At 42.1% G+C, this 25,138-nt stretch overlaps 3 protein-coding genes across 6 annotated transcripts in view; 1 reads left to right on the forward strand and 2 right to left on the reverse strand.

Moving 5' to 3' along the window:
• Positions 1-2,342, reverse strand: part of herc2 (HECT and RLD domain containing E3 ubiquitin protein ligase 2) — a 43,004-nt gene extending 40,662 nt beyond the window's left edge. Inside the window, 2 exon segments of the mRNA XM_034582090.1 lie at positions 1,082-1,190; positions 2,181-2,342. Of these exon segments, the coding sequence (XP_034437981.1) occupies positions 1,082-1,190; positions 2,181-2,230 (159 nt within the window). The 5' untranslated portion in view covers positions 2,231-2,342.
• Positions 2,343-3,614: 1,272 nt separating this feature from the next.
• nipa1 (NIPA magnesium transporter 1) lies at positions 3,615-7,304 on the forward strand. The gene is made up of 5 exons (XM_034582089.1): positions 3,615-3,888; positions 4,002-4,049; positions 4,187-4,277; positions 5,659-5,819; positions 5,900-7,304. The coding sequence occupies exons 1-5, from the start codon at positions 3,756-3,758 to the stop codon at positions 6,406-6,408; spliced, it is 942 nt and encodes a 313-aa protein (XP_034437980.1). The 5' UTR covers positions 3,615-3,755; the 3' UTR covers positions 6,409-7,304.
• Positions 7,305-9,168: 1,864 nt separating this feature from the next.
• Positions 9,169-24,944, reverse strand: cc2d2a (coiled-coil and C2 domain containing 2A). 4 transcript variants are annotated; one of them, XM_034583616.1, is made up of 38 exons: positions 24,743-24,919; positions 24,542-24,623; positions 24,301-24,351; positions 24,013-24,093; positions 22,949-23,093; positions 22,492-22,571; positions 22,246-22,347; positions 22,082-22,162; positions 21,781-22,002; positions 21,352-21,517; positions 21,095-21,231; positions 20,864-20,995; positions 20,045-20,254; positions 19,826-19,932; positions 19,564-19,704; positions 19,179-19,335; positions 18,724-18,992; positions 17,457-17,634; positions 17,208-17,361; positions 16,950-17,097; positions 16,526-16,664; positions 16,228-16,431; positions 16,031-16,123; positions 15,854-15,945; positions 14,607-14,774; positions 14,408-14,465; positions 14,201-14,310; positions 13,542-13,638; positions 13,349-13,447; positions 13,073-13,246; positions 12,465-12,668; positions 11,184-11,273; positions 10,983-11,096; positions 10,729-10,863; positions 10,501-10,623; positions 10,358-10,416; positions 10,077-10,254; positions 9,169-9,923 (listed from the first exon to the last, which is right to left on the reverse strand). In XM_034583616.1, exons 3-38 carry the CDS (start codon positions 24,304-24,306, stop codon positions 9,738-9,740), a joined length of 4,839 nt encoding a protein of 1,612 aa, XP_034439507.1. In that variant the 5' UTR covers positions 24,307-24,351; positions 24,542-24,623; positions 24,743-24,919; the 3' UTR covers positions 9,169-9,737. The 4 variants fall into 4 exon arrangements, with proteins under 4 accessions (XP_034439507.1, XP_034439508.1, XP_034439505.1 ...); XM_034583617.1 differs by lacking the exon at positions 24,301-24,351 and having other exon boundaries at positions 24,743-24,944; XM_034583614.1 differs by having other exon boundaries at positions 24,013-24,351.
• Positions 24,945-25,138: the final 194 nt, after the last annotated feature.

Genomic DNA, 25,138 nt, shown 5'->3' on the forward strand with positions numbered 1-25,138 from the left:
AGTGACAGGTACCATCACTGTTTGATGAATTTACTGAAATAATTGCAGCTGAAATAGATCTAATGTGACCAGTGATTATTCCTTAAAAACAATGTGTTTTCTGTATTATGTATTAATAAACCAAAATGAATTAAAACAAACTACTACCAAAGATAATAAACACAAAGAGTACAAAACATGTGCATGATCCCCATAATCTAAATGATTCAAGGGTACATCTGCAGTAACATTATGTGTCATTGCCTTAGTGTGACACCATTCATCCACAGCTTTGCTTTACTAAGATGTACTCTCAAGTGAAAAGCCAGCTCTTCCTTTCCAGGATCTAATGTCTTAAATGTCAAAAACATGTTAGGTCACCAATGACATTAGACCAGACACTAAAGGTACCTTCAGCACTGCAGAGTGCAACTTACAGGAAAACATTGACACCCTTCCTTTATTTCATTCCTCATTTGGTAGTGTAAACTAATTTTCTAGTCCAGACAGGCTGCAGATGGTGGAGGTGAGAGCAGCCAGCTTGTACCACAGTCTGTTGTGTAGTATGAGAGTCAATTCAGTCTCACAGCCACCTCTATATTCATCATAAAACCCATCTCAGAAATTACCTCCAACATGAGTTTGTTTTCACAACAAAGATCTTCATTTACAATAATACAGTTTTACCTGCTATGTAATTACAGGATACTAACTGCACATCAAAAGCAATAATCATCTTTGCAAGCGGCTTGATACACGACAGTGGCTGCAGACATGTCTTCAGAGATCATGTGTTTCAGTTTATTACACACCTGAGCACATGCAACCCAGGTAATAAGCATCAGATAAAACTTGTTTTAGGGAAAAAAGGATAATACATGACATTTATCAGCCTCAACATAATGCAACACACCCTCACTGACAACAGTGGGGAATGAAGCTGTTTGCCCTAAGGATGTGTATAAAATAGAACAGTAATAGAATTTGTCTAACTTGAAATAAGTGTCACTTCACCTCCGTCTCATCTGACTGAACCCACAAACGTACATGCAGTCATATCAATGTCATATCAAAATGTCAGTCATTAACAGGAAACATGTACCTGTAAGTCTATCTTCAGCCATTTATCATGAAATCTCATCTGAGCATCGAGGCTAAAAGACGGAGAAGGCATCTTCCCCTCCTCTCTCCTGGCTGCAAACGCAGCCAGCCTGCAAGATTAAAGAGACGAAAACTGTGTTAAAGCACAAATTCACAAACCCACAGTTGGATGACATTTAGATAGTGATGAGTGACATTCTTAAGTGACTGCAGATCAATGAGGGCTGAGCTCATTAAAACAAAGTGACTGTAAGGAACACGTTTCTAGTATCACTTGATTTAGATCAAATACAAGTTGAACACAATCTATTTTAAGATAAAGACTCACAGTAACGTTCAGTAGAAAACAGGTGAACTCTCCCAGTCAGGGAAAAGAAACATGACAAACCAGTGTCATCACTCAAGTGTAAACAAAAGGGAACACCGACACGATTCTTTAGAAACACACGACTAAATCATTACAATCTTCAGTGCTGAGTCTTGAAATACTCAAACTAAATGTATGCAGCATCTACATTACGTGTGATTTCATTTAATCATGAATTTTTCTGTTAATGCAACGTTACAATTCATGCTCCATAGGCTCTCCACCTTTTCCGGCTGTATAAACACAGTAATGTTTTGTATGACTCTCTACACAACATCCCTGTGACGTGTAGGTTAAACCCTGCATTAGCTTCTTTTAGATGTTTAACGCTGAGGCCACAGATGTGTCCAGAACTATAACGACACATGAGACCATCGCAGAAAACGACACTATCTTAGCTTTGCGAGCTAGCAAGGACACGGTCTCCATCCACCTTCACTACGTGGTAATAACATAATTATCACATATAACGACCCTCCCCCCCCCAACGCCTCCTCTCGCGCACTGACACCGCACCACTGCGCTCATAACGCAGCAGCTAACGCAAGGGAAGGCTCGCGTTAGCTCTGTGGCTACAGGCTAACAACTTAGCCTGCTCCACAGCTAATACCAACACGGCGTTAGCGGGCTGCAGCAGCTCCGCTCGCACACGGTGACATGACAGTGCACCGAGCAGCGTCAGCCGCACTCCGCGCAGTCGACGGGCCGCAGGTCGGACTGAAGCAGCGAGTACCTGCAGTCTCTGCTCGGGCTCCTCTCGTCCCCTCTGCTGCTCTGCTGCATCACTCAGTCCTTCATCATGGCTGTGATTGACAGCTCCACTGAGGCACGAGGCATGGAAACAATTTACGTAGTCGTAGCTGGAGGGTTGAACGCGACTGATGCGGACCGACACAGCCCGGTGAGGCGGGGCTTCTGGTGCGAGGCGGTCCGCCTGGCACTAGCAGTCTAACCCCGCCCACTCGTGTTGACCGGTATTGTAAACTGTGCGCTCCTTTTGGATTCGAGGCGGGACTTGGTTGGGGCGGGGTTGGACAACAAACATCCGGCTAGAGGGCGCTGTTGTGTCCAGGAGCGGGTGGAGGGGTTTAGTTATTGTTTCATATGGTGTTTGATGGTTGTTTAACTCTACAGTTTATTTATTTCACAATCACAATCATGTAAAGTGCCATAACATTACAACTTAATTGAATGACATTTATTTTATTTAAATATTGTATAATTTGTCTGCTGTCTGTCTGCTGTTATTGTAAATCTATTCTTTGTTATGACACTTTCACGTATTTATCCCATTCGATTTAATGTGGAAAGTTAAGGTCTACTTCAGTACAGGCATAGTATTTTAACTATAGATAGATATATCTATCTATCTATATATAGATATGTCTGTGTGCCATTTGTCTGTCTGTCTGTCAGTGAGTCAGTCAGTCTGTCAGTCTGTCTGTCTGTCTGTCTATCTGTCTATCTATCTATCTATCTATCTGTCCATCTACAAACCTGCTAAAAAGAAGGAAAAAAACCTCCTTTGAGCATTTAATGCCTTGCTCAAAAGCACTCCAGCAGCAAGTCTAACATAATGTCTATCTTCCTTGTTTAGCGGTTCGATTCTTTTCATTTTCATACCAGTTGCAATCCCCCAAATATATATATATATATATATATATATATATATATATAAATATATATATATTATTATATAAACCCATTTATTTACGCCACAACACTGACAATGTTGTTCACCATCATCATTGTGATTTTAGCACATAAGAACCAGTGCATATTCCAATTCATCACAGTCCAGCTACCATTGGCAAATCTAGTTTAACACAGTGTAATCAACCATCCGATCACACAGGCCTCCTCCTCATCACCCGTTTACCCTTGTGCTCCACCCAGCGTTCAAGTAATATATCACATGTTCAGGGTTCTGCATGGACATCCAATAAAACAAACAAAAGTGTATTATGGCTTCAACAGTAGTGTGGGGTTTGTGTGATGTGACAGCCTCTGGAGCGTCAGTGTGACATTAGGAACTCTCTGTATCAGACTGAGTGTCGGTGCAGGGTGGAGGTGGCTGTTGAAGCAGCTCACAGGATCATTACCTGGACATGTGATGGACACATAAACCTGCTGTTATGTGAATGCAACCTTCAGAACCACTGGGACCGCGCATGCGCACCACCATGTGACTGTGCACAGTGGACTTTGCAGTGAAGCTAACAGCTAGCAGCTAGCAGCTAACAGCTAACGGCTAAAGACAAATGAGAGACAGGCGCAGACATCATAGACTTTATATAAAGGCGCAGTCATGGCGTTTGACTCGGATCCAAGCGCCAGTTCTCTTCCAGTTACCGGGATACTAATAGCTGTGATATCAAGTGTCATCAATGGGTCGACATTTGTGCTGCAGAGAAAGGGGATATTACGCTCCCGGGACAGAGGTACACTGTGTGATTAATCCTAACAGCCGGGTAGAAGCGATGGAAGCCATTAAATGATATTAACGATCAGCACAGAGACGATCAAACTGAACTGTTCCCTGTGTGTCCTGTAGGGGGCTCCTACCTCACCGATGTGCTGTGGTGGAGTGGTACACTGGCCAGTGAGTATGGCGCCATCTGGCGACTGAAGATGCACAGTTCAGTCAGTAGAGTTTGGTGCTCCATGCCCCCTTTCTCTTGTTTTCCATTCGTGTTGGAGTCTAAATCTGCTGACGCATCTTTTTATGAACCTCATCAGTGATTATTGGTCAGATTGGGAATTTCCTGGCATACAATGCGGCCCCTGCTGTGATAGTCACACCACTAGGAGCCCTGGGAGTGTTGTTCGGGTGAGACATGTGTTCCTACTTTTTATAAAGAAACATTCAGGTTGATGTTGTGATATGGTTCGACAAACTAGAACAGTATACAGTGAACTTATTGCTTCAAGTGCAATATTACATTTCAACATGTACAACAACTTCATGTGCAATATTGTGTGCATGTAGAATATCACTTCCAATAATATCAAGTATAGTATTATATTCATATATTCATATACTCACATTCATTGGTCACTTGTAGTACCAATTTTTTTTTTTTTATTTAGTTGAGTTTGAAGTTTATTTTCTATATTCTTATATTTCTTGTAACATTTTAGTTGTATTTTTATATATTTAGGCACTGGTCCTCTCTTACTCCTCATTATTCTTGAGATGCTTTTTCTCCACTCATGTTTTTTTATACTACTATTATTTTTACATTTAAGTGGTTATTTTATTAAATGTTTTGTTATTGTAACTATGGAGCCAGAGCTGACTCAAGTATTTCCTTCTGGATTAAAAACGTTTTCTTTTATCTAATCTAATCTTATTTTATGTTATTTTCACCAAACCACAGTGAGTAATAACAATTCAAGGTGAGTGTGGGGAGGTTTTTGTCATCTAAAAAGATGTAGATAACACACACACATTTATAATCAGTGGGATTTGGCCTTATCTCATAGCTTTTTGTAAAGCCACAGATGGATTGTCATCATCACTTAGGGCATGGATGATTTTATGAATAAATATCATCAGAGTTTCAGAAAGTAATATAAAAAATATAAGATTCTAGGGGTCCAAGGGGACACATTCAAATTGCTTGTTGTTTTACTCAGCAAATATTTGTCACTTTCTGTAGAAAATTATTGTAAAGTTTATTGTCTCATGATTTGCAAGTATTTTATCAAACAACTCATAAAATATGAATTTAATGTAAAAACCTTTTTGTGGGTTAATCTAATCATTCTCTGCCACTTATTTCAATCTAGCTCATATTAACCAATTATTATTATAGCTTGGAATTATTCCTTTATACAGTTTGGAAGTACAAGTGCATGTACTTATTAAATATATGTAGGCCTTTTTACCTGGTTTTACTGGTATACAGATTGTCTCAAATAAATCACAGTAATATATAATAACTGCATACCACATGTTGTTAAAAGGGGTGGTCCTGAAAAGTCTCCAATTCAACACTGAAAACTGCAGAAAGCCTGTATTAAAAATGATCATCATAATCATCATTAATACAATTTCAGGTTATGTAAATAATGTTGGTACCGTGATTGTGAGCCATCATAATGTGAAGATAGCAGGTGTCAAAAGTCAAACTAGAACATGGCTGCACCGTGTAATGGCTTCCATGGGTTTCTGTGTGTGTAACAAGGTGCTGTGTTTGTGTGGTCAGGGCTGTGCTGGCTTCTTGGATCTTGAACGAGCATTTGAACATCCTGGGGAAACTTGGCTGTGTTTTGTGCTGCTGTGGCTCAGTCGTGCTCATCCTTCATGCACCTAAATCAGAGGCTGTGACGTCGAGACTGGAGCTGGAGGAGAGGCTGTCAGACCCAGGTTAACATTTCAATTCGAGCTGCTTTCTTACTTCTCATGAAAGTACATTATGTTGACTTAACGACTTTGTCATCCCGCAGTGTTTGTAACGTATGCCCTCCTTGTGGTCCTGCTCCTGATCACTCTCATCACGTGGATCGCTCCGGCTCACGGTTCATCAAACATCATGGTGTATGTGTCTATATGTTCCCTCCTGGGCAGCTTCACTGTTCCAAGCAGCAAAGGACTTGGCCTGGTGGCCCCAGACGTGTTTGGTGAAGGGCCGCTGAGCAGCAGAGCTCTGGCTCTCTTCCTGGGCTTGCTGGGGACGCTGGCTGTCAGCATCCTCATCCAGTTCTTCTACATCAATAAGGCCCTGGAGTGTTTCAGCTCCAACACGTTCGAGGCCATTTACTATGTGATGTTCACGTCCACTGTGATTCTCGCCTCTGCTCTGCTCTTCAAAGAGTGGACTGCGCTAACTTTAACCGACTGCCTTGCCATGCTATGTGGTTTAACAACAGTGTGTGTCGGGGTCGTCTTACTACGCATTTCCCAGGAGGCTTTGATTACCTGGAGGAAGAAGGAGGCACGAGAAAAGACGGACTGATTGAGATGTTTGCTACTTTACATGACTGTAAAGAGTTTATACTTATTTTGTACCATATTAACGACAGGTTCATGACCAAAGCTTCAGTGTATTTATAACTAGTTTCTCTTAACATTATAATTATGCAGTTTCTTATGGAACAGGTCTTACAGTGTAATCCTCAAACATCACAAACAGTAAAACACATTCCTGAGTCTCCACGAGTCTCCATCCTCATGGAGATTGTTTTTCACTTCAGGTGAGCTCAAACACAAATAATTCTACAAACTATTCCGTTTACTTATATCTACAGTTTTCCTCTCGTGTCTTTAAAAGGTCCCTTATTCTCTCCTTTCTGCTGAGGCCAGACTGTCTCAGTGTAGGATCACCCACACAACAATGAATGAGTGTTTTGTCTAATGGATGATTTGTAAAGCGGATACACTAAATGTGAACTACTGATTACTGACAAATAATTGTTTTATCGAGATGTTAAATGTGGCTACAAGTTATGGCTACAATTTGGGGATTTTTTATTATTTTCATAATCATGAACTGTTTACAGTAATTTCTGTGTCAGAGATGGTTGAATGGTGATGCTTTGTGACCTGAGCAGCTAACTGTCCTTACATGGGGCCTATTTTTTGTGTTTAATGTGTTTGGTTCAATTTGTTTCATTTTAAAGGAATAAAACTGAAACAATCACTAGTTGCGTGTCAGTATTTTTATAAAATATCTAGTTTTTTTTCTGCCCTCATACAATTTCTGCCATGAATCTTTAATACACTCAGGGTTTTTTTTTATGTTAGTTAATCTGCCAGTTATTTTCCCCATTAATTAATCAGTTTGTCTATAACTGTTCAGATGTGTTGTTTTCTTGAACCAAAAGCCTACATCACATTTAATTTACAAAAATAAAGCCTTCACACTGGAAAAGTTTTTCTTTAAAATAAATATTGGAACCATCAAGCAGTTAAAATATATAAGTGAGCCATTCATTTCCTGTCAGACAAATAACTGAATAATTGACTGATCATTTCAGCTCTGTTTAAAATTTAATCATTCATGGTTTGACCATGGACGAATGATGAGTTGGTATCTGTTTCTTCCAATAATACTTTCTGAATTCAAACTAACCTCTGTTAGATTAGAAAACACCTTCACAATAAAAGGCTCCGCCCAATTTATTCAGTAAAACTCTGTACACATACCATTCAAATAATATGTTGGTCTTATAAAGAATAAAGAACAGGCAGTGAACAGGGATCTGTCTGAATCTTGTCCCGCCTTCTTAACCATAACCAGTAGCTGGCCTTCTCTGCCTCTTTGGAGAGCTCCTGATTGGCTTTGTGTAGCTCCTTGCCACACAGCCCTAGATCTCAGAGCAGGTGTAATGTTGAGCTTCCAACAAAGCCACTTGTACCGATCTCCAGAGTTTTATATTCCACCCACCTTCCCTGCACTCTGCAACCAGGTCTGCATATTTTTTCCCCTTCCTTTCATGCAGTGCCTCCAATCCTTCCTTCCATGGCACAGTCAGCTCCACCAGCAGCGCTGATTTTATTCCAGCTGACTAGAGCAACATGTCAGGTCGCAGTGTGGTGCTGCAGATCTGTCATAGAAAATAGAGCCGCCTGCCAAGATCAACTTCTAATCTCCACTCCATCCCAGACAAGAGGGGCGAGGGTGCTGGTCTCCTGCTGGTGGTGTCTGTGGACTCCCCTTGTCTTCTGAGATGGCTCCACTGTTGGGTCTTCATCTGGCTCTCTTGGCTTGCCTCTTTCTCTCCACCACCGCAACCAGCTTTCTGAGTACCTGGTCGTGTCTCCACCTGAACCAGTCGTGTGTGAGAGCGGTCTTGCAACTTGCAAGAGTGGTGGACAGAGGAGTTGGTGGTCCCACAGAGGTCACAGGCTTGCTCTGTCCTCAGCCCCTTGTGCAGATTGCGGTGGGAGGGCAGGGAGTCGTAGGTTGCCCTAATGAGGAGACTGACTCAGGCTTGTGGCAGCTTCCATAAGTCTGCCCAGCTAACTGCCTGGCTCAACACCCCCTCCCACATTGTCGAGCACCCTGGTTGCCCCTTGTGCCATGGCCATGACTCTGTTCTCTTTCTGAGCCATGCGCGTGACCTCAGAAATAACAAGATCCTTCCTCATCTTCTTGCTGGCTCTGGACCACAAGATCCATGGGTCACTCCATCCAAGCCCTGCCCGTCCTGTTTGGACTGTGCCCACTATCTGCTTGGGCTCCATCTGGCTCACTGCTTTCTGAACTTCCTCTTACGACCTCCATTTCCTCCCTGTCACCACACAGGCATGTCCCTCACAGACTTATCAGCAGAGTCCCTCAGATCCATCACCATGCCTTCTCTTGCCTGTATCTAAGGGTATTTGATTTTAAGGGTAGCTGCAGTGTGATCCACCCTTACAGGCTTGTTGTTTGGAGGCACTTTTGAAACCCAATCCATCTGCAGATGAATGAGTTGCTTTTGCTTCCATCCTGCTTCAGTGACCACATTACCCTTGGGTACAAGATGAAGCTAAAGCACCACACCTTGTACTTCCAGGAAGCTGGCTTGAATTGATCTTAGCCAGGCCTGCTGACAGTTGCTGAAGGGTGGTCTTCCCTATCTGCTTGTCTGAGCTGCTGGATGTGTGCAGCCCTCCTAGACTTCGGATGGGCTGAACCACAGTGCAAGAAAATAATGCAAGAAATGTTCAGAAATCCTAGTCAAAGTGCTAATTTTCTTTTCTTTTCCCTTCTCATATACTTGATGTTTTGTGGGCATCTACAGGGACCAAATCTCAGAAAGACCAGCACTTACTTTGCTCTTTATTCAAAAGAAATTGCCATCACAATTTCATTGTATACAAGTACATGAAATGCATTAAAAAATATAACATTTGCATGCCTAGCATGCACATCGATTTTGCAAATGCAAACAACATAAAGTCCCTAATTTTACCTTGTGGACACGTCTTTGCCAAAGAAATGTATCATTTAAAAATGCTTGTGTGGACAGGTCACCATCAAGTGCTTTAAATAGGCTTCCTCTCTGGTTACACCTCAACACGACAGGTCCCTCTGCTGTTTTTTTCTCCAGCTGCCCAGGATCATTTCTTAATCTAATTGCAATAAGTGGCTTGCAGTGGAAACAGGAAGAGTAGGCAGCTAAATATCCAACTCATAAAGATATTGAACTCATAACTACATATTTTTTAATATTAACCTGATCAACATTTTATACAAATAATATCTTACAGTGGTGTGGAAACATAATATGTAATGAGCTTCACTCTGACCATAGTTCATTCATCTATGAAAGCAGCATAAACAGTGAGATCAGTGTCTCATGTGTGGACCAGTGAGGCCAGGTACACCCACACGGATAGGACATTATTAGGGTAAGGGTGCACGTACACAGCCAGGGCAAACTCCACATTTGATGCCTGGATATTGTGAACTCCAGTGCTGTGCACTGCCTCTACGATGGGACGAATCTCAGAGAAGGGCAGATGCAAGGGGAATCCTGCAATCTAAAAAGAAACATATGCAGTATTAGACGTAATTTATGATATGAATCTGTCAGTGAGATCATATGTTTTCCGCCAGCTTTTACAAAGCAGATGACGACAGATTGATGTCTGATTATATCACACAGTTTAGAGTAACACCCATTTCAGTCTTACCCTGTTGTCTCCCAGCAGGCTCTGCAACTCGTGGCGGTGCCCCTCAGCCACGTCGCGCCCCCCACTCAGCTCCAGTTTGGGCAGGAATTGTTTGAGGGTGGTGGTGCAGTAGCGGTTCCAGCGGGTTGGTTGACGAGGACGCCACTCCATGATCTTCTCCTTCAGGATCTTCTCAATTCTGTGTGGAAAGAGATGCATTTTGTCTTAAGTGTAGCTTAAAATTCAAGTAACAAATTGTTGGAATAAACATTTCAAGAACAAAATCAGTTGCCATAACTCGCCTGTCCTGAAGCTCAGCTGCAGCTGCTTTGTCTGTGCGTCGGTACACCAGCTCCTCTTGCTAAAGACAATTCGATTTAGTTGAAATATTGATGACATAAAAAAAAAAATACTTTGAGACTATGCGGACATGTTGAACACTCACTTGTACGCTTGACAGTCCAGGGTGGGAGAATGAGCGGGAGAAAAAGGGCTTCCACAAATTTGCTTTTGTGGTGTCAAAACTCATCCTCATTGGTGCAGTGTATTGTTGAACATTTAACCACACCTATATGCCACAGAACATATAATTAGTCACAGCAAACAAAAGGAAATTATTAAAGAGTGAAGTGTCACATTGTGAAAAATGTGATATAGTGTCTCTCTCACTCACATTGTCAGCATTGACCAGGCAACCAACTGTCTGCAGTGGGCAAAAGGTGTCATACTGGCCATAGTACTGACCACTGCTGGGATTCCATATCAGGTAGCGGCTCTGCTCATAGGTCAGGACATACGCTGTGGGTCCCTGAGAAATGAAACATTTAAAAAGCTTAGAGCTGCTGATTTAGGCCTCAAAAGCTATGTTACTTTTCTATACATGTCCATTGGTAAAATCGCCATATTTTAAAAAGAAATATAACCCACCTCCGGTATAGCAGTTCCAATGATGAGCCAGGCTTTCTTGCCCATTGACAGAAAGTAGTTGCACAACAGTACAGCATGTTCCTCTTCATCTCCTGCTAGGAGGGTGAGGAATTGCTACAAACAGGAAGAGGAAACAAGGTACTGTAAGACAGGCGATTACCTCCTTTTACAGTCCCAATATCTCAAAGAGAGTTGACTCACATCACAGGTGCTCCACAGGTCACAGACACCAGAAAAGGAAACTCTGTCTGGCAGAGATGGGATGAGCGAAACAAACCGGGCAACCAGGGCCTGTGTAGGGACAGAGTAAGTGGAGTCAATAAGAAACACAGGCATCTGAGCAGCCTCTTTCTATTTCAAAATTTCCAATTTCAATACACTTAATTGGTATGACATTCACATGTATTGCATAAATTAAGCACAATTAGGCCATTTTCAGACATGACATCCAAAAAAGGTCCGGAGAATTGGGTCCGGACTTTCTCAGACGTGTTCACAGGGCTGGTGCAGCAGGCAGATCATGAAACCTATGGAGGACCTCCTGCTGTGTACTCATATCGGCCCCTTCAGACTTTCTGCGGACTTTATACAAGGGACAAGATGGAGAGAGTCTGCAGAAAATCCGGAGCCTCTCCCTCGGATATTTATGTTCACACATACAGCCCCTAAAGCAATTCTTAGCAATATTTCTCACATTCTCCTCAAAGAATCCCTTATGTTGCTGTAGTTTTCATATTGTGTATAAAGTTTAATTCTGTCTCTATGGCTCCCTCATCATATTGAAAGCACAGCCTGTCCTCTCTGGGCAGAGCTCTGCTTGTGCCATTCCTGCTCTATTTTCAGACTGTGGTCTGCTTGCAGACATGCACTGAACTCCGCAGTTCCTCTGTATTTTCTCTGGAGGAGGTCAATGTGTGAACGTAAATGACGGAGTGAGACGCTCCTCTGCGAACTTTCTCCGCCTGACCTCCTAGAACAATGTCCGAAAGAAATCCAGGAGAAATCTGTCTGAAATCCTCTGCCTGCTGCATCTGGCCGCTCCACCTCTCGCCTGAATAATGCAGAGGATTCATTGCTGTGCAGAGAACCTCTCGCTCTGTTGTGCATGTGTGAAGGAAAACTCTGGGTAAACTCTGTTGCCAATTCTCTGAATTTTGCCCACAGGTCATGACTGAAAACTGCTTCAATCAGTACAGTGTCAATGTCCTTCTCAGGTTAGTGTAAGTGACTGTGTTCAGTTAATCTGCCACATCTAGTGTGCAATTAGGTATACTCTTATTTGTTTCTAATCTTATGAGTCAGAGTGTAACTGCTCTGAGGCTGTTTGGGGTTTGTGATTACAGAAGGTGAAAGTTGAACCAGCCTTTTTTATTATGGCTGCAGAATTCGATTGGTCTTTTTTTTTTGTTATACTTAAAAGTACAGGATATTGGCCTAGTTCAGCCCTGCACATTTCTATATACTCAGTTCAATCACACTGACCGTGGCTTCCTGGGGGTTGTTAGGGAATGCATCCAGTAACTCCTGTGGGGGGTTGAGCGGTCGAATATATCGTGTGATGAAGACCGTTTTCCCATTGAGGTCTATGACAGTGGTAATGAAGGGTCGGTCCGGATATTGCTGGGCTGCATCCCTCTCAAATCTCTCTGAGGCCTGAAGTAAGTGCTCATCCTCCTGGCTGTCAAACTGCACAACAAGGTCAAAACTTAACTGCAGGTAAATACAGGTCAGAACTATCTGAATTACTCAATACCTCATTAGAGGGATGGGGTCATGAATGGGTGAATTAGGTAAAAAAAAAAAGATGATTCTAATGAGTGTCCTTGTGAACTTTTACCTTCAGTTCCTTTAACTAGTGCATGCAGCAGAGCAAAATCAAGTCAGTGACAAAAAGGCAAACATAAGAGAAAATGAATATTTTAATATGGAAGCTATTTGGTCAAACACATACATCTATATTATATGAACTAGATGTGACCATCAATGTTACAATCTGAAAAAAATTAATAAATAAACAAGCAGACAATGATGCTGATTGAAAACTAAAAAGCAGACACAATCCCATGCTTGAGGTCCTAGACACGACTCACCTTCTCCCTGATGGGCTCCCCGGGCACCAGCTGAGGTTCGATGGTGATGAATACTGTGATAAATGCTCCCTCGCTCAGGCTTCGCATATCATAACCACCATTAGTGCCATGGCTCCGCTCCTTACTGTATCCCAGCAGCACTGCCGGTGTGTTCACCTTGAATGTTCCATCAATCTGCCAGATGGTCGAAAAAAGAAAAACAAAACAAAATCCGTTAAAACACACACACCCACCCATACATACACACACACACACACGACAAATAATGACTCTCACCCTGGACTGAGAATAAATAGTGCTGAAGGGAATCTTGACAGAGCCCAGCCAGTGCTTCTCTGCTCGGGTGTGAATCGATTTCCCGCCGTCCTTGTCATTCTAAAAAGTAAAATACTGCAGTTACAGGAACATTTACTCGCATAAATACTGTGATTGAGATGAGAGAAAGATAAAGTCAGAGTGGTTTACTCACCACTCCAGTTTCATAAACCACCTCATCAAATATGCTGATGAAGACTTCATCTTTCGCTGACTGCAAGCTGGCAATGCTGTAGTCACCATTTGGGGCACTGTAGAGAAGAAGGCCAGTTTATAAATTAAAATTTCAAAATCCAACTCATTAATTCAAAACATCTAGACTCTTTTTTCTTGTGTGTCTGCCTGTGTTAGGTTCTTCACAGCCATTAGGTAAGAGACATATTTTATTCAAGTTGATAAACAACCTATTCTTTGTTTGGTTTGTTGGTCTCAATGATGTAATTGATTGATTCAATGTATTTGAGAGCTAAAATGACTACAAATTCAAGTCACCACCGTCAGATATGGATCAACTCTGTCAGGTCTATGTCACCTTTGTGAGATGAATAATTTGATAATATTACACTATATTTCACATTTGTTTAGGAATTGTTGGTCATGTATGAAAATGTAATATTTCTCCTAACACTAGGATGTGTTTTTAAATCTTAAAAATATTTTAATAGCTGTTTAAGGTGAAATTCAAATTCTATTATACAGTTCAATATAAAAACACAGAGAATTTTTTTTGGGAGAAGGGATAGAAATGCTGTGCAGTCCCACATCAAACAGGACACCTGGTAGTCACCCTACATGAAATACACTGTTGCTCACCTAAATGGCAGCTGCAGCTCCTCATTCCAACAGGGGTTTGGTCCATCTGCTGTGGTGGTTTGAAGTACTGTGCGCTGGAAGGAAACCTCCACAAATGGCCTCACTTGCACCTACATTACAAAAAACACACATTAAAGACATAGATAATATTGATCATACAGATTAAATTGCTGCCAGATCTAGAGAAAAGTTTGAGGTGTGTTATACCTGTCCGATCAGCCAGTCGCTGCCCTGGATGACACTCTGAGGTGATTGTCCTGGTTTACTAAAATAAAAAACAAAGTCTTTAATCCTGCAAAATCATCATAACAAAAGTAGGATTTTCATCAACATTTCTGGGGGGAAACGAGGACTTTCATTCCTCCCTACAGTACTCTCAACATGAGTGGGTGTGCTGAACACTGACTTGCTCTGGGGTCTGCGGACGGGAATGTCATAGGCCCGGATGATGTTGACCAGCAGTCTGATGTCTCCGTCTGACAGATTCTGAGCTGTCACCTTCTTCCTCTCTTTCCTCTGAGGTTTCAGCGGCCGCTTGGATTCAGCCAGCTTGAAAAGATTGATTCCTAGGATCCTGAGTGTCACAAGAAACCCCTTGTGTCAACCATTCATTTGAAATGGCATCAGACGGACTACATGAATTTATCTACCGATCACAAATACTTTTTCATTGAGAGTGTGGGATTATTGCCACCAACACTTTAGCCCGTCCAGGTATTTGTAATTTTACAATCACAATAGTCATGAGTAGAGTGTTTATCTCCTGTGACCTCTGATGGCAAAGAAAGAGCTGTTAGCACATGGGACCAGTAAGGTTGGTTTATTCTGTGTATAACTCTTTTGTATCACAGCAGTTGAAGAAAGATTAATACAGTTCAAATTATGCCAAACTGCTTCACTACTTAGAGTTACAAATAGAGTATGATAACATTATTATAATGGATAATGTGACTATATTATAAATTTATAATAGATATCACATCATAGATGATCTATGCATTAAAATATTTGCAAAATACACGAGGAACACAGAGTAACTACTGCACGAGTCGAATTGTTACTACGGTGCTACTCAGGGTTCAAACTAAAAGGAGAAACATAAACACATAGGGTGGGAGAAAAAGAAAGAAACTCTAAGCGCATACCCCGGACCTGCACCACTGTTAAAACGCAAAGCAAGAGAACAGAAGAAAATTGGAACAGAAGAAATTTTAACATTCACTTTCAATAATAAACACCATGTGCCTCCCATCCGATAGCGTGACTGGGGTTGACGTGCATCACAATGTAGAAATCTACTCAAACGCCATCAAGAGACTGAAGACTGAAGAACCACCTTAAACAGTTCCGGAAAACAGTATTAGTGCAGTGTGGAGCTCAAGAGCAAATAGGCTGAAGCAGCATCAGGCCAAAAAAAACAAATGTACGTCACCCTGTGATTTATATGGGCGCCGTCAATCTGATAAGTTGATTTGGCTGCTGATCCCACAGTTTACACACACTTTGTAGCTTTTTAATTTGTTTGGCAAGTGGGAATACGCATCAACATGCATCCCACAAACATAAATGAATTCCATTTAGAAGACAGAGAGCTGGGATTTAAAAGTGAGACAGACTATTTAGTGAATTAATAATGCCCACAGGAGTATTTACCCGATGCTCGGAATCTCCTCTTCAATCACCAAGTCAGACAGGAGGTAGTGATGCTTGGCAAGAAGAAATCTGTTGATGACTGATTCTCGGATCTGTGGGTAAATGCCAAAATATGTGAAAATATCATGAGCAAAACACCGAGGTAAAAACATGTTTACATCTGATGTGTTTATTCACCTTCTGAAGGTATTTGGCAACTAAAGCTCTGTGTGAATCCAGATGTTCCTTGGTGTCAATTATCTCTCCATCCTTCAGTCTCTTCTCATACTCCTAATGTTGACCAAAGAAAAAAAATTACCTCACATAGAGCAAATATATCCTCCTTTTGCCATATTCATAACATTCTACGACATGTAAATATTTGGAAGGCTGACCTGGAAAACCTTATCCGAGACCTCCCTCTCCAGACCAGGAACACATTTGTAATTTCGAAACTCTGCAACTTCTTGGTTCCTGAGCCTGAGCAGGCGAAATCGTTTTGACCCCTCCAACTCTTCATCAGTCACAAAGTTAAACTCCTCCTGGAGCTGCTCTAGTCTGAAGTACTCTGGAGCTGTCACCTCTCCACTTCTGGCCACCTGGTAAACAAAAGAAACAAAGTTACAAAAATGAGAAACTTGAATTCTCCAGGATCACTGAGATGTTTGAACAGCTCTGTGTTGTGGCACCCACTTTTAGCAGCTGCATGATAGAAGCATTTTTTGGGTCGTTGGGGTCCAATCGTGACTGCGTGGCCCACTCCCCAATTTTTTTCATGTCATACAGTCCAGATGCCCCGATAGATGTGACAGCATCAAGACGGCCCAGGCCACTAAAACAGAGACAGAGAGTGAAAGTGTTCAAACTACTAACAGATGGGATCAGCTGACCCATCAGCTGATGTGGGGTGGCAGAGATCTGCTGCTGACAGCTGACGCACTGGATTGTGGCTGAGCTTGATTTTGTGACCTGCCTGAACCAACTACCAATTTTGACTTCACCGTGTCCTCTCATGAAAGGGAGAGGCATTGTGTTAACGTCACAGTAAGTGCGTGCAATGACCAAACTGTCAAACATAACCACAAGACCACCAATACTGTTCTTGAAGGGATATTACCTGTGTATGCCACCAGGTTGTTGAGACACAGGAGGGGCGAGTGGTACATCATCCTCCCCAATACCCCAGGAAACACAACAGGACAGTTTACCAGAGGTCAGCAGGGTCTGTTTGTTACTGCCATCAGGCTCGAAGGACAGGGGGACATCTGACGAGCCAGACAGACAGACAGACAATAAATAATGTGTTACTGAAATGAATGGCATTTTTGAGCCACAGTGTTTCACATCTGAACAGGTGTCAAGTGGAGACATTTACCACTTCCAACTCCTTCATGGTCAAACATCACTCTCTGGTTGCTGCTGAACTCAAATTCCTCAAGAGGGCCGCTGCCCGTTAAGACAGAAGGTTCTGGCACTGGGACGAACACTTGAGTCAGGAGGGAACACGATGATCCAAGCTCTTCAAACACCTGCCCGCAAACCGTGCACCCACATGGAGATGGTGAGAAAAGAAAACTTCTCCTGAGGCTATTTATCAGCAATAGCACACGTTTCTGTACTGTACCTGCAAATTGATGCTTTGAGGACAATTGACTATCTTGAGATTGAAAATCTGACCAAAGTGCACTCTGAAATCAGTGTTCAGGGAGCGGCTGTCAGTTCGGGAAACTTCTTTGCCATTGTACAGGATCTTGATAAAAAGAGAGCGTTTTGCAACATCTTCTCTTCGAGCTACTTCAGCCCTACAACAAAAGAGAAAACAAAAGCATCCACAGTGAAAGTGCAGTCCATCTTTGAGTGTTATCATCCTACTTTTGTAAAAACACTAGTGAGATATCTGCAAGGGAGTGAGATAATTTCACCATTTTCAAGTACACAGGAAGTTTATCATGTGACAGACGAGAAGAAGTTAGTTCGATATCCTCCAAATAAAGTTGTTAGGCCCGTTTTTTTTTTATGGTGGCCAGTCGCAGTGACATGATAACAGAATCAGGATGAGAATCGCACATTTAAAACAGCATAACACAGATTAAATAGGGCCCTAGAGGTCAGTGCTTAAGCGTCACAGTGTGCAGGAGTCAGGTTACCAGCTATCACTCAAAGATTATGCCTGCCATTAATACCCAGCTCAGACTCACCACTTCTATTGTCCAGCTATCAAACCTAGCAGCCTGCTCACCCTCATCTGCTCCAGCCATCTCTCCCTCTCACCTTGGTCTCCTTGCCTGGCTCTGCTTATCATTGGAACCCACTGACTTGGCTCACAGCTGCCTAACCAATTGTCTTCACTAGTGAAGCCTAAACAAAAAGTTGAGTGGAAATTTTAAAATATGGCCCCATACACACCTGGTATTAACCTGTGTTTTTTGTGGTGGACAGCTCTTCGTTTAGCAGTATGAACGTGAATGCATCCTGGGTCACATATGAAGGACCTCCTACTCAGCTAATGTCCTCTGACCTGCTACAGTTCACTTATTTTTTTCTCTTCTCGTTGATTTGTTTGTAACCACCGCCACTATATCAACACTGATCCCCACTTTCATCACAGCACAGCTGCATGAGATTCATTCAGACTCTCCTGACTCCTCTCTCTCTCTCTCTCTCTCTCTCTCTCGCCGACACAGACAGGTGTGAACGCACGCACTTTCCACTTGTGATCGGATCACAAAAACCACATGTTAGGTCTTTTCCGGGGGAAGCATCAAAGTAAAACAAATTAATGCTTGCATCCTTTGATTTGTTAAATAAAATCTTTTCTAAAAAGGTTAATCTGAATCAAAGTTAAAATCTTCTGTAAGAAACCCAGACTTTCTCCATGATTGTGCTCGTACCTGGGGCAGAGGTCATTGGCCGTGATGTTTCCAGATGCATGCAGCTCAGGAATCAGGACGGACTCTCCTGGTTTCCTGCGTATCCTGAAGGCCTTCTCTCTGACTTGCTGCTCTATAGAGTCAAAGTCTGGCCTCTCGGGAGGCTCAGGCTTTGGACAGTCTTCTTCCTCAGGCCCTTCTGATTCACTCAACTCCTGGTCTTCATCTTCTTCTGTGTCATCCTGTAACTGGCCCTTCTTCTTCTTTTTTCTCTTCTTCTTTTTGGCTTTCTGCAAACAAAGAGATATAAGTGTTGGTATCACTATATTTTCATATTTACACAGTCAACAAGGCCATGCAGATTTTTTTCTATAAGCTTAAGATATAAATAAACAGAGTTTATTTGTACAGTAGCATACAATATGTTTAGATGTCACTAACTAATCCAAGCAAATAAATATTGAATAGTTAGGCACCTGTTTTCTTCTTGAGAGCTTCCACTCTGCCAGCTGTTTCTTGTACTCTGCCAGCTTTCGTTGGTAGTCCTCCTCACTCTCAGCCTCCAATTCCACAACTTCTGCCGAGATTTCATCCTCAAACACCTGCTCATCTGACGCCTGGTCTACATTCTCTCTGGAGCAAATGTGGAAAACACAGCACATTAGTTGTTGTGACATTTATTTATTCAAATGGGATAAACCCCTGGAGTTGCACCAACTCATTTTCGAGAGGGTCCCATTAGTCACAGGATTACAAGAATCTGTGGTTAACAAGAAGATATATTATCCAGTAGACATAGGTAGGGGAGGGGTCGTGAATATAGGAATCACATTGTATTTGGTAAAAATTACAGAGCATTACTTTCTGAGGAAGAGCTTGTAGGGTGTGTTGGTGAACGTCTGGAACTCTCTCAGGGCCTTGATCTCCTTCCACACTTTAATTATGTTCTTCAGCAGAGTCCGGTCTTTCTCCTGCTCGCTGTCTCGTAGCTGCCGAGTATTTCTACAGTAATAAGAGGGACAAACATGCAGCAGGAATATTGATAGTCATAGTGATTAAAGTATAGTAGAGGTAGATGTCTGGACAGGACACAGATGGGAGAGACAAGATCTGGGAAACTCACCGAATCTCCAGACTGTAATCAGATATCCTCTGCTGCATGGCCTGAGTGAGGCTCTGGCTGTCGTGGATCTCAAGCATATTCCGCAGTGCACTCCTCAACCCATTCAACTGCAGCCGACAGAAAAAACAAAACACACTCGATTTATATATGGGACCTCTTTGAATAATACGTTTTAAGGAAGAAAAATGTAAGGACGTTTTATAGTATTGGTGACATTACCTTGTCAGTCAAGTGTCCTGTCAGGTTATTGTGCTGCCTGGTGAGGTACTGGTCGTACAGCTGAGCTAGCCGGGCTCCCAGGACATGTTCGCGACTGAAGAGTGGGTGATGGGAGAAGATCAGCCCAGAAACATCAACATCAAGTTGGTAGTCTCCCTCAGGATCTGCTGTACCAGCTATGTACATGTTTGCATACTTGGACTTTATTGCCTGGGGAATTGAAATCATCATCAATCATTCAATATTTTGAAAAACAATGATCACATTGAAATATATTTAGCACCTGTGTTTTGCTTGCATGTATAAACATAGATATCCTTAAATCAGATAAGAAACCTTTCTAAGTGAACAGAAGATTTAGCTAAGGGTACACACAGACCCCTATACAGACGACGTGCAGACCAAAATTTGTGAGGCCGCTGACTGTATGCATTCATTGTGCATGCTGCAGGGACAATAGATGCTGTTGTTCAACACTTTCCAGTTGGAGGCACACTCTAGGGTTTGGTTGCTAAGAAGAGAAGAAGATGAAGAACATGGACGCTTGTTTTGAAAAGAGGCTGTGCAAGGAGATCCACCAGTTCCGACATTTGTAAATTGTACATGTAAATTCACGTTACAGGATATAGCAATAGCAGAGGTGTTGAACTGTGTGACCAAATGGGTCTTCAGTAATAAACGTAGATCTTTGCTGCTATTTAGTGACTCTGAATTATTTCACTTCTTTGTGAGGAGCCTTTTTAGGGGGTCATAACAGATTTAGATTTGGTAAATGGATGTGCTGATCAAAGTGGGAGTCACAGCGGGCATGTGTCTGACCTTCCTGTATACAGTTTGCAGAGCCGGGTCCAGGTCCTCCTCCATGTGGAAGAGAGGGGGTCTTGTGGATGATTCCTTAATGGGGTCCGGCAGAGCCATGATCCTGCCATCATCTCCAATCCACTTCTTTCCCTTAATAAATTATAAGAATTAAAATGCATTTCAGAGAATTCCTGGAAGGTTCAGAGCCAGTGACATAGTTAAACTGTCTAGTATGTTGGTTGAGATTACCTCTTCCATTTTTAAAATGCGGCTCTCCAGAATGTTCTCATTGGTCTGGGACATAGGGGGCCTTTTCCCCACATACAGACCCTCATCCTCGAGATAACGGGGCCTCGTGTTTTCAGGCAGTTTAATGGATGTTGGCACTGTGACAACAATAAATAAAACATTTAAATATATTGATTATCCTGAACAGAATATTAAAACTGAGGATCAGTTTTGAAGAGATGTAGGTGTTTATCATGTGGTTCAGTGCATTAGAGTACCTGGTCGGGAACTTGGGGTAAAGAGAAGCTCACTTTCTCTCTCTCTCTGGATACGTTTTTGATACCCGACATACTCTGCTTTCTTCACTTCCAGGAAGTCTTGGGATGACTTTTCAATGAGGAATAAATCTTCCTCTTCGCCTCGAACCAAAGGATCTTCTTCACTCTGAGGCAGGACAAAGAATATGAGGTAGACAGAACCTACGTGTGACTTATGCAACCGCAGCTACGAATCGTGTGGAAATAATTAGGACACACATACACATTTACAAAGATTAATGACCTGAATGGACGCTATGAATAAAGGTCTTAATTTGAACTGAGCCTAATATACCTTGTGAAGTTGCAGTTTCTGTGATGTTCACACAATACAATAAAAACTCAACACATTATTGGAGAAGTCTACCCTACAAGTGACTACTTTCTTACAATATTGTTGGTGTCTTCATTTTCATCTTGATTATCCTCATCTATGTCACCATCTTCTTGATCTTCAGCTTCATGTCCCCCTTCTTCGCCTCTGTCCTCAGTTGTTTTATTCTGTTTTTGTCTTTTCCTGTTAATCTTCTCTGTCTCATGTTGTGGATCTGGCTCAAAGTTGAACGTAAAGAATTTGTATGCTTCTTCAGCAGTCGGGAGCCCTTGTTCTGCCTACATTGGAAAAGAACAAATAAATACAATGATATAAATGAATGGTACATAAAGGATTGCATGTTTTTCTATGTCTTACTTGTCTTGTTGCTTCTCGTAACTTGACCCTGTTGCTAATGTCCGGAGGGACGTTATGTCTTCCAGCTTTGTCTGGTTCAACCTGGAAAACACTGGGAGTTAAATAACCATCGCAGGGTTGTATCACAGTGGTATAATCATGGATGGATTGAGGAACATACTCACCTCTCTGTCAAACCTTGTTACAGTGTCTCTGTCTCTGAAGCTCTGTAAGCGACTGGCTGGCTCTGGAGAGGCCTCCTCCTGCTGAAGGCTCTGACCTTTAGACTGAAACAAAAGAGGCCATTCATTATGCATCAACACTTTTCTTCAAGGATTGGGAATTTCACATTTGCATCTAAAAATGGATCTTTTAAATTCTTATTTAAACCTAAAAGCTGGTTTGTGTGGAAAAGATATATTTGGAGTTACCATGGCGGCTCTCAGCCTCTCTTCCAAGTATTTTTTGACAGAGGTGTCTAAATGCTGAGAGCCAGTAGTATGCTGCATTTCTGAGGAGAGACATGAACAGAAGCACATCACGAAACAACAATTAAACAACAGTGCCTATAACAGAGCAAAAACTAAAAGTGAACAAAACAACAAAAAAAGCTACATTTAAGTAGTATGTGCAACAAAAACACTTTAAAACACGCATTACAGGGGTTATCAAATCTCTTTACTGAAGGACTAAATTGTCTCTTTCTTACCTCCAATTTTGACATTATGTCCTTCATCAGCATCTCAGATTAGTTTACAAGATATTTCCAGATTTTCAGTGTCATTTTTTGTCTTTTTTCTTTAAAAACAGTTGTTTTGTGGCTGTATTTTGAGAAATGCAGCTCATTATACTGAGGCATCAGGTGAGACAGATTCATGGGACACCTACCTCTCTTAGAACCAGTTGGAGGTCTCGAACCAACAACTGGCTCTGCTGCCTGCTCAGCTGATCCCTCATTTTCACTGTGGTGCTGGATGCTGGATATCTCTTCCACATCATCCTGGGACTCCTGGGCTGAAGACTGCTCAAGCAGCTAATATTTAGCAAGAAATGCAGCAGCGATTAGCGCTTTTAGTGTCAGAGCTCTTAAGTGGAGACAGTTAGAGGATCAGGGAATGAGAATTGACAGGGTGCCAGAAGAATGAATGAATGAAAAGTTTAGTCTGGCATTTTAGACAAGAAAAAAGACAAAAATATCCATTTAAGTGCACATTCTATGTCTGGAAGGAGTAGGAATGTAGTGTGAGCTTATTGTGTCTTCCCTTTCTTAGAATCTATGTTAAACACACTCCTTCAAGCTTTATGCTTAGGCTACCATATTTCACTCAAAACAAGTCAAATAAACAAATAAACACCAATAAAGCTTATAATAGAGTAACAAATACAGCTTTCAGAGCAAAAAGAAAACACCAAATAAAGAAAACATGATAGTCAGAATGGGACAAACTTCAGCAATAGGACAACCCAAATCCTCCTCCATATACCCATGTTATTTTTAAACATTAGTTTTAACTTATACAATGTTAAACAGATTTTCAGTCCCTTTGCACAATTATTCGAAGAATTGACTCATTTTACTGGGACACAGTGATTCTGTGTGATGGTTAAAACAGTAATTGTTTATAAAAAGAACTTTCTCCTGTTTGCTCATGCTGATTTTCTCTCATTTGACTCAACTTTGGATACTGTTGGGTAAGAATATATTCTTTGGGGCTTTGTCCATAAATTGGGCAGTGAACCAGATCTTTACATTTTAGTGGTTTAAATTTGATAGAGTGGGTTAGTTCAGTGTTCATTTATTGTATAAAACCAACTCTTAATAGTTTTCAGTTCCCTCTACGTGGTATCCAAAAGTGGTTCCAAGGTCCTACTACAACAGAGTAGGTTTGTATCATCTGCAAATACAATCACTTTTAATCATTTGGAAACCTTACATATATACGATGAAGTACCTTTGTCTTCCGCCTCCGTCTCTGCTCCTTGAACCTGCGTTTCAGTGTCTCTCCCATGTCCTCCCCGCTGTCTTGGAGTTCCTGGTGATGCACAAGCACAGATACAGTGAAGAGAGGCAGCGACAGCAGAACTGCACACACTAACTCTACCTGCATCCACACTGCTTATTAGCTCAGATAAGCTGGAAGAGGGGGAGGAAGATAGTGGGGATGGGGTGTGGAGCAGCCAGCAGCACACAGGAGGGCAACTACAGCTTACTACCGTCTACAGAACAAACACACACCAACCTTCATGGTGGTTGGTCGTTTCCCTTCACCCAACTTGGACGGAACCAGAGCCTATCGAGTATAATTATATGAGCTGAAGAGTTAGCAGCTTCACTGTGGGTCTGACTCGAGTCTCTCATGTTGGGGAGGACTCTTGTTCATTTCAACTCAAAATGATGGCTACCATCAGTGCACAGTAAACAAGTAAGACTTCATTTTTGTCTTTAACTGCGTCCATTAATGTGAACTGGTGTAACTTTACCTGGACGTCGTCCTCATGTCGGTTTTTTACCAGAGTTTCTTGCAGAGCACGTCCCTTCTTCCGCAGCTTTTCTCTTATGTCGCTGGAACACAGAGGTAGTTTTGAAACAGAGCTAACGCTAGCTTAGCTTGGGGGGCTACATTTCAGGGACGCTCAGCTACGTGAGAGTTGTTTAATAAAGAAACCCAAGTAGACATGAACCTTGAGGACGCCAGGGTGACGGTGGTAGTTCTCCCCAGCGGGCGAGCCCCCTGCTGTTGTGTCCGGTCCGTAGTGTAACTTCACACAGAGTTAGCGAGAGGTCTCTGTCAGCAGAAGCGTTACCGCTGCCTAGTAACGACATAAACTACAGCTCAACCCACCCTGCTAAGAATCGCGGGTGCAGACAACCTTGCTCGCTGCACTGTTGGCTTCCCATTGGCCCGACGCAATGAGTTGTTCACTACGGTGTCCGAGAAGTAGCAAATGCGTTTCTCTATGAACCTGTCCGTGCTGGTTGAGCATCATCTGTAACAAGCAGAGAATTGTATGTTGTGATGTAATATATTCCTAACCCCAGAGCAAAAATAGTTTGGACCCGGATCTGGCCCACAGCCC

This window comes from Hippoglossus hippoglossus, chromosome 4 (genome assembly GCF_009819705.1).
Source record: "Hippoglossus hippoglossus isolate fHipHip1 chromosome 4, fHipHip1.pri, whole genome shotgun sequence".
NCBI lineage: Eukaryota > Metazoa > Chordata > Actinopteri > Pleuronectiformes > Pleuronectidae > Hippoglossus > Hippoglossus hippoglossus.

Excerpts from the sequence above, each read along its gene's own strand:
- nipa1 (XM_034582089.1), top strand. The coding sequence starts at position 3,756 with ATGGCGTTTGACTCGGATCCAAGCGCCAGTTCTCTTCCAGTTACCGGG. Across the intron at positions 4,050-4,186 it reads GTGGAGTGGTACACTGGCCA|TGATTATTGGTCAGATTGGG; the intron begins GTGAGTATGGCG and ends GAACCTCATCAG. Across the intron at positions 4,278-5,658 it reads GCCCTGGGAGTGTTGTTCGG|GGCTGTGCTGGCTTCTTGGA; the intron begins GTGAGACATGTG and ends TTGTGTGGTCAG.
- cc2d2a (XM_034583614.1), bottom strand. The coding sequence starts at position 24,168 with ATGCAGGTAGAGTTAGTGTGTGCAGTTCTGCTGTCGCTGCCTCTCTTC. Across the intron at positions 21,232-21,351 it reads TACCCCAAGTTCCCGACCAG|TGCCAACATCCATTAAACTG; the intron begins GTACTCTAATGC and ends TTGTTGTCACAG. Across the intron at positions 17,098-17,207 it reads CCATGAAGGAGTTGGAAGTG|ATGTCCCCCTGTCCTTCGAG; the intron begins GTAAATGTCTCC and ends CTGGCTCGTCAG.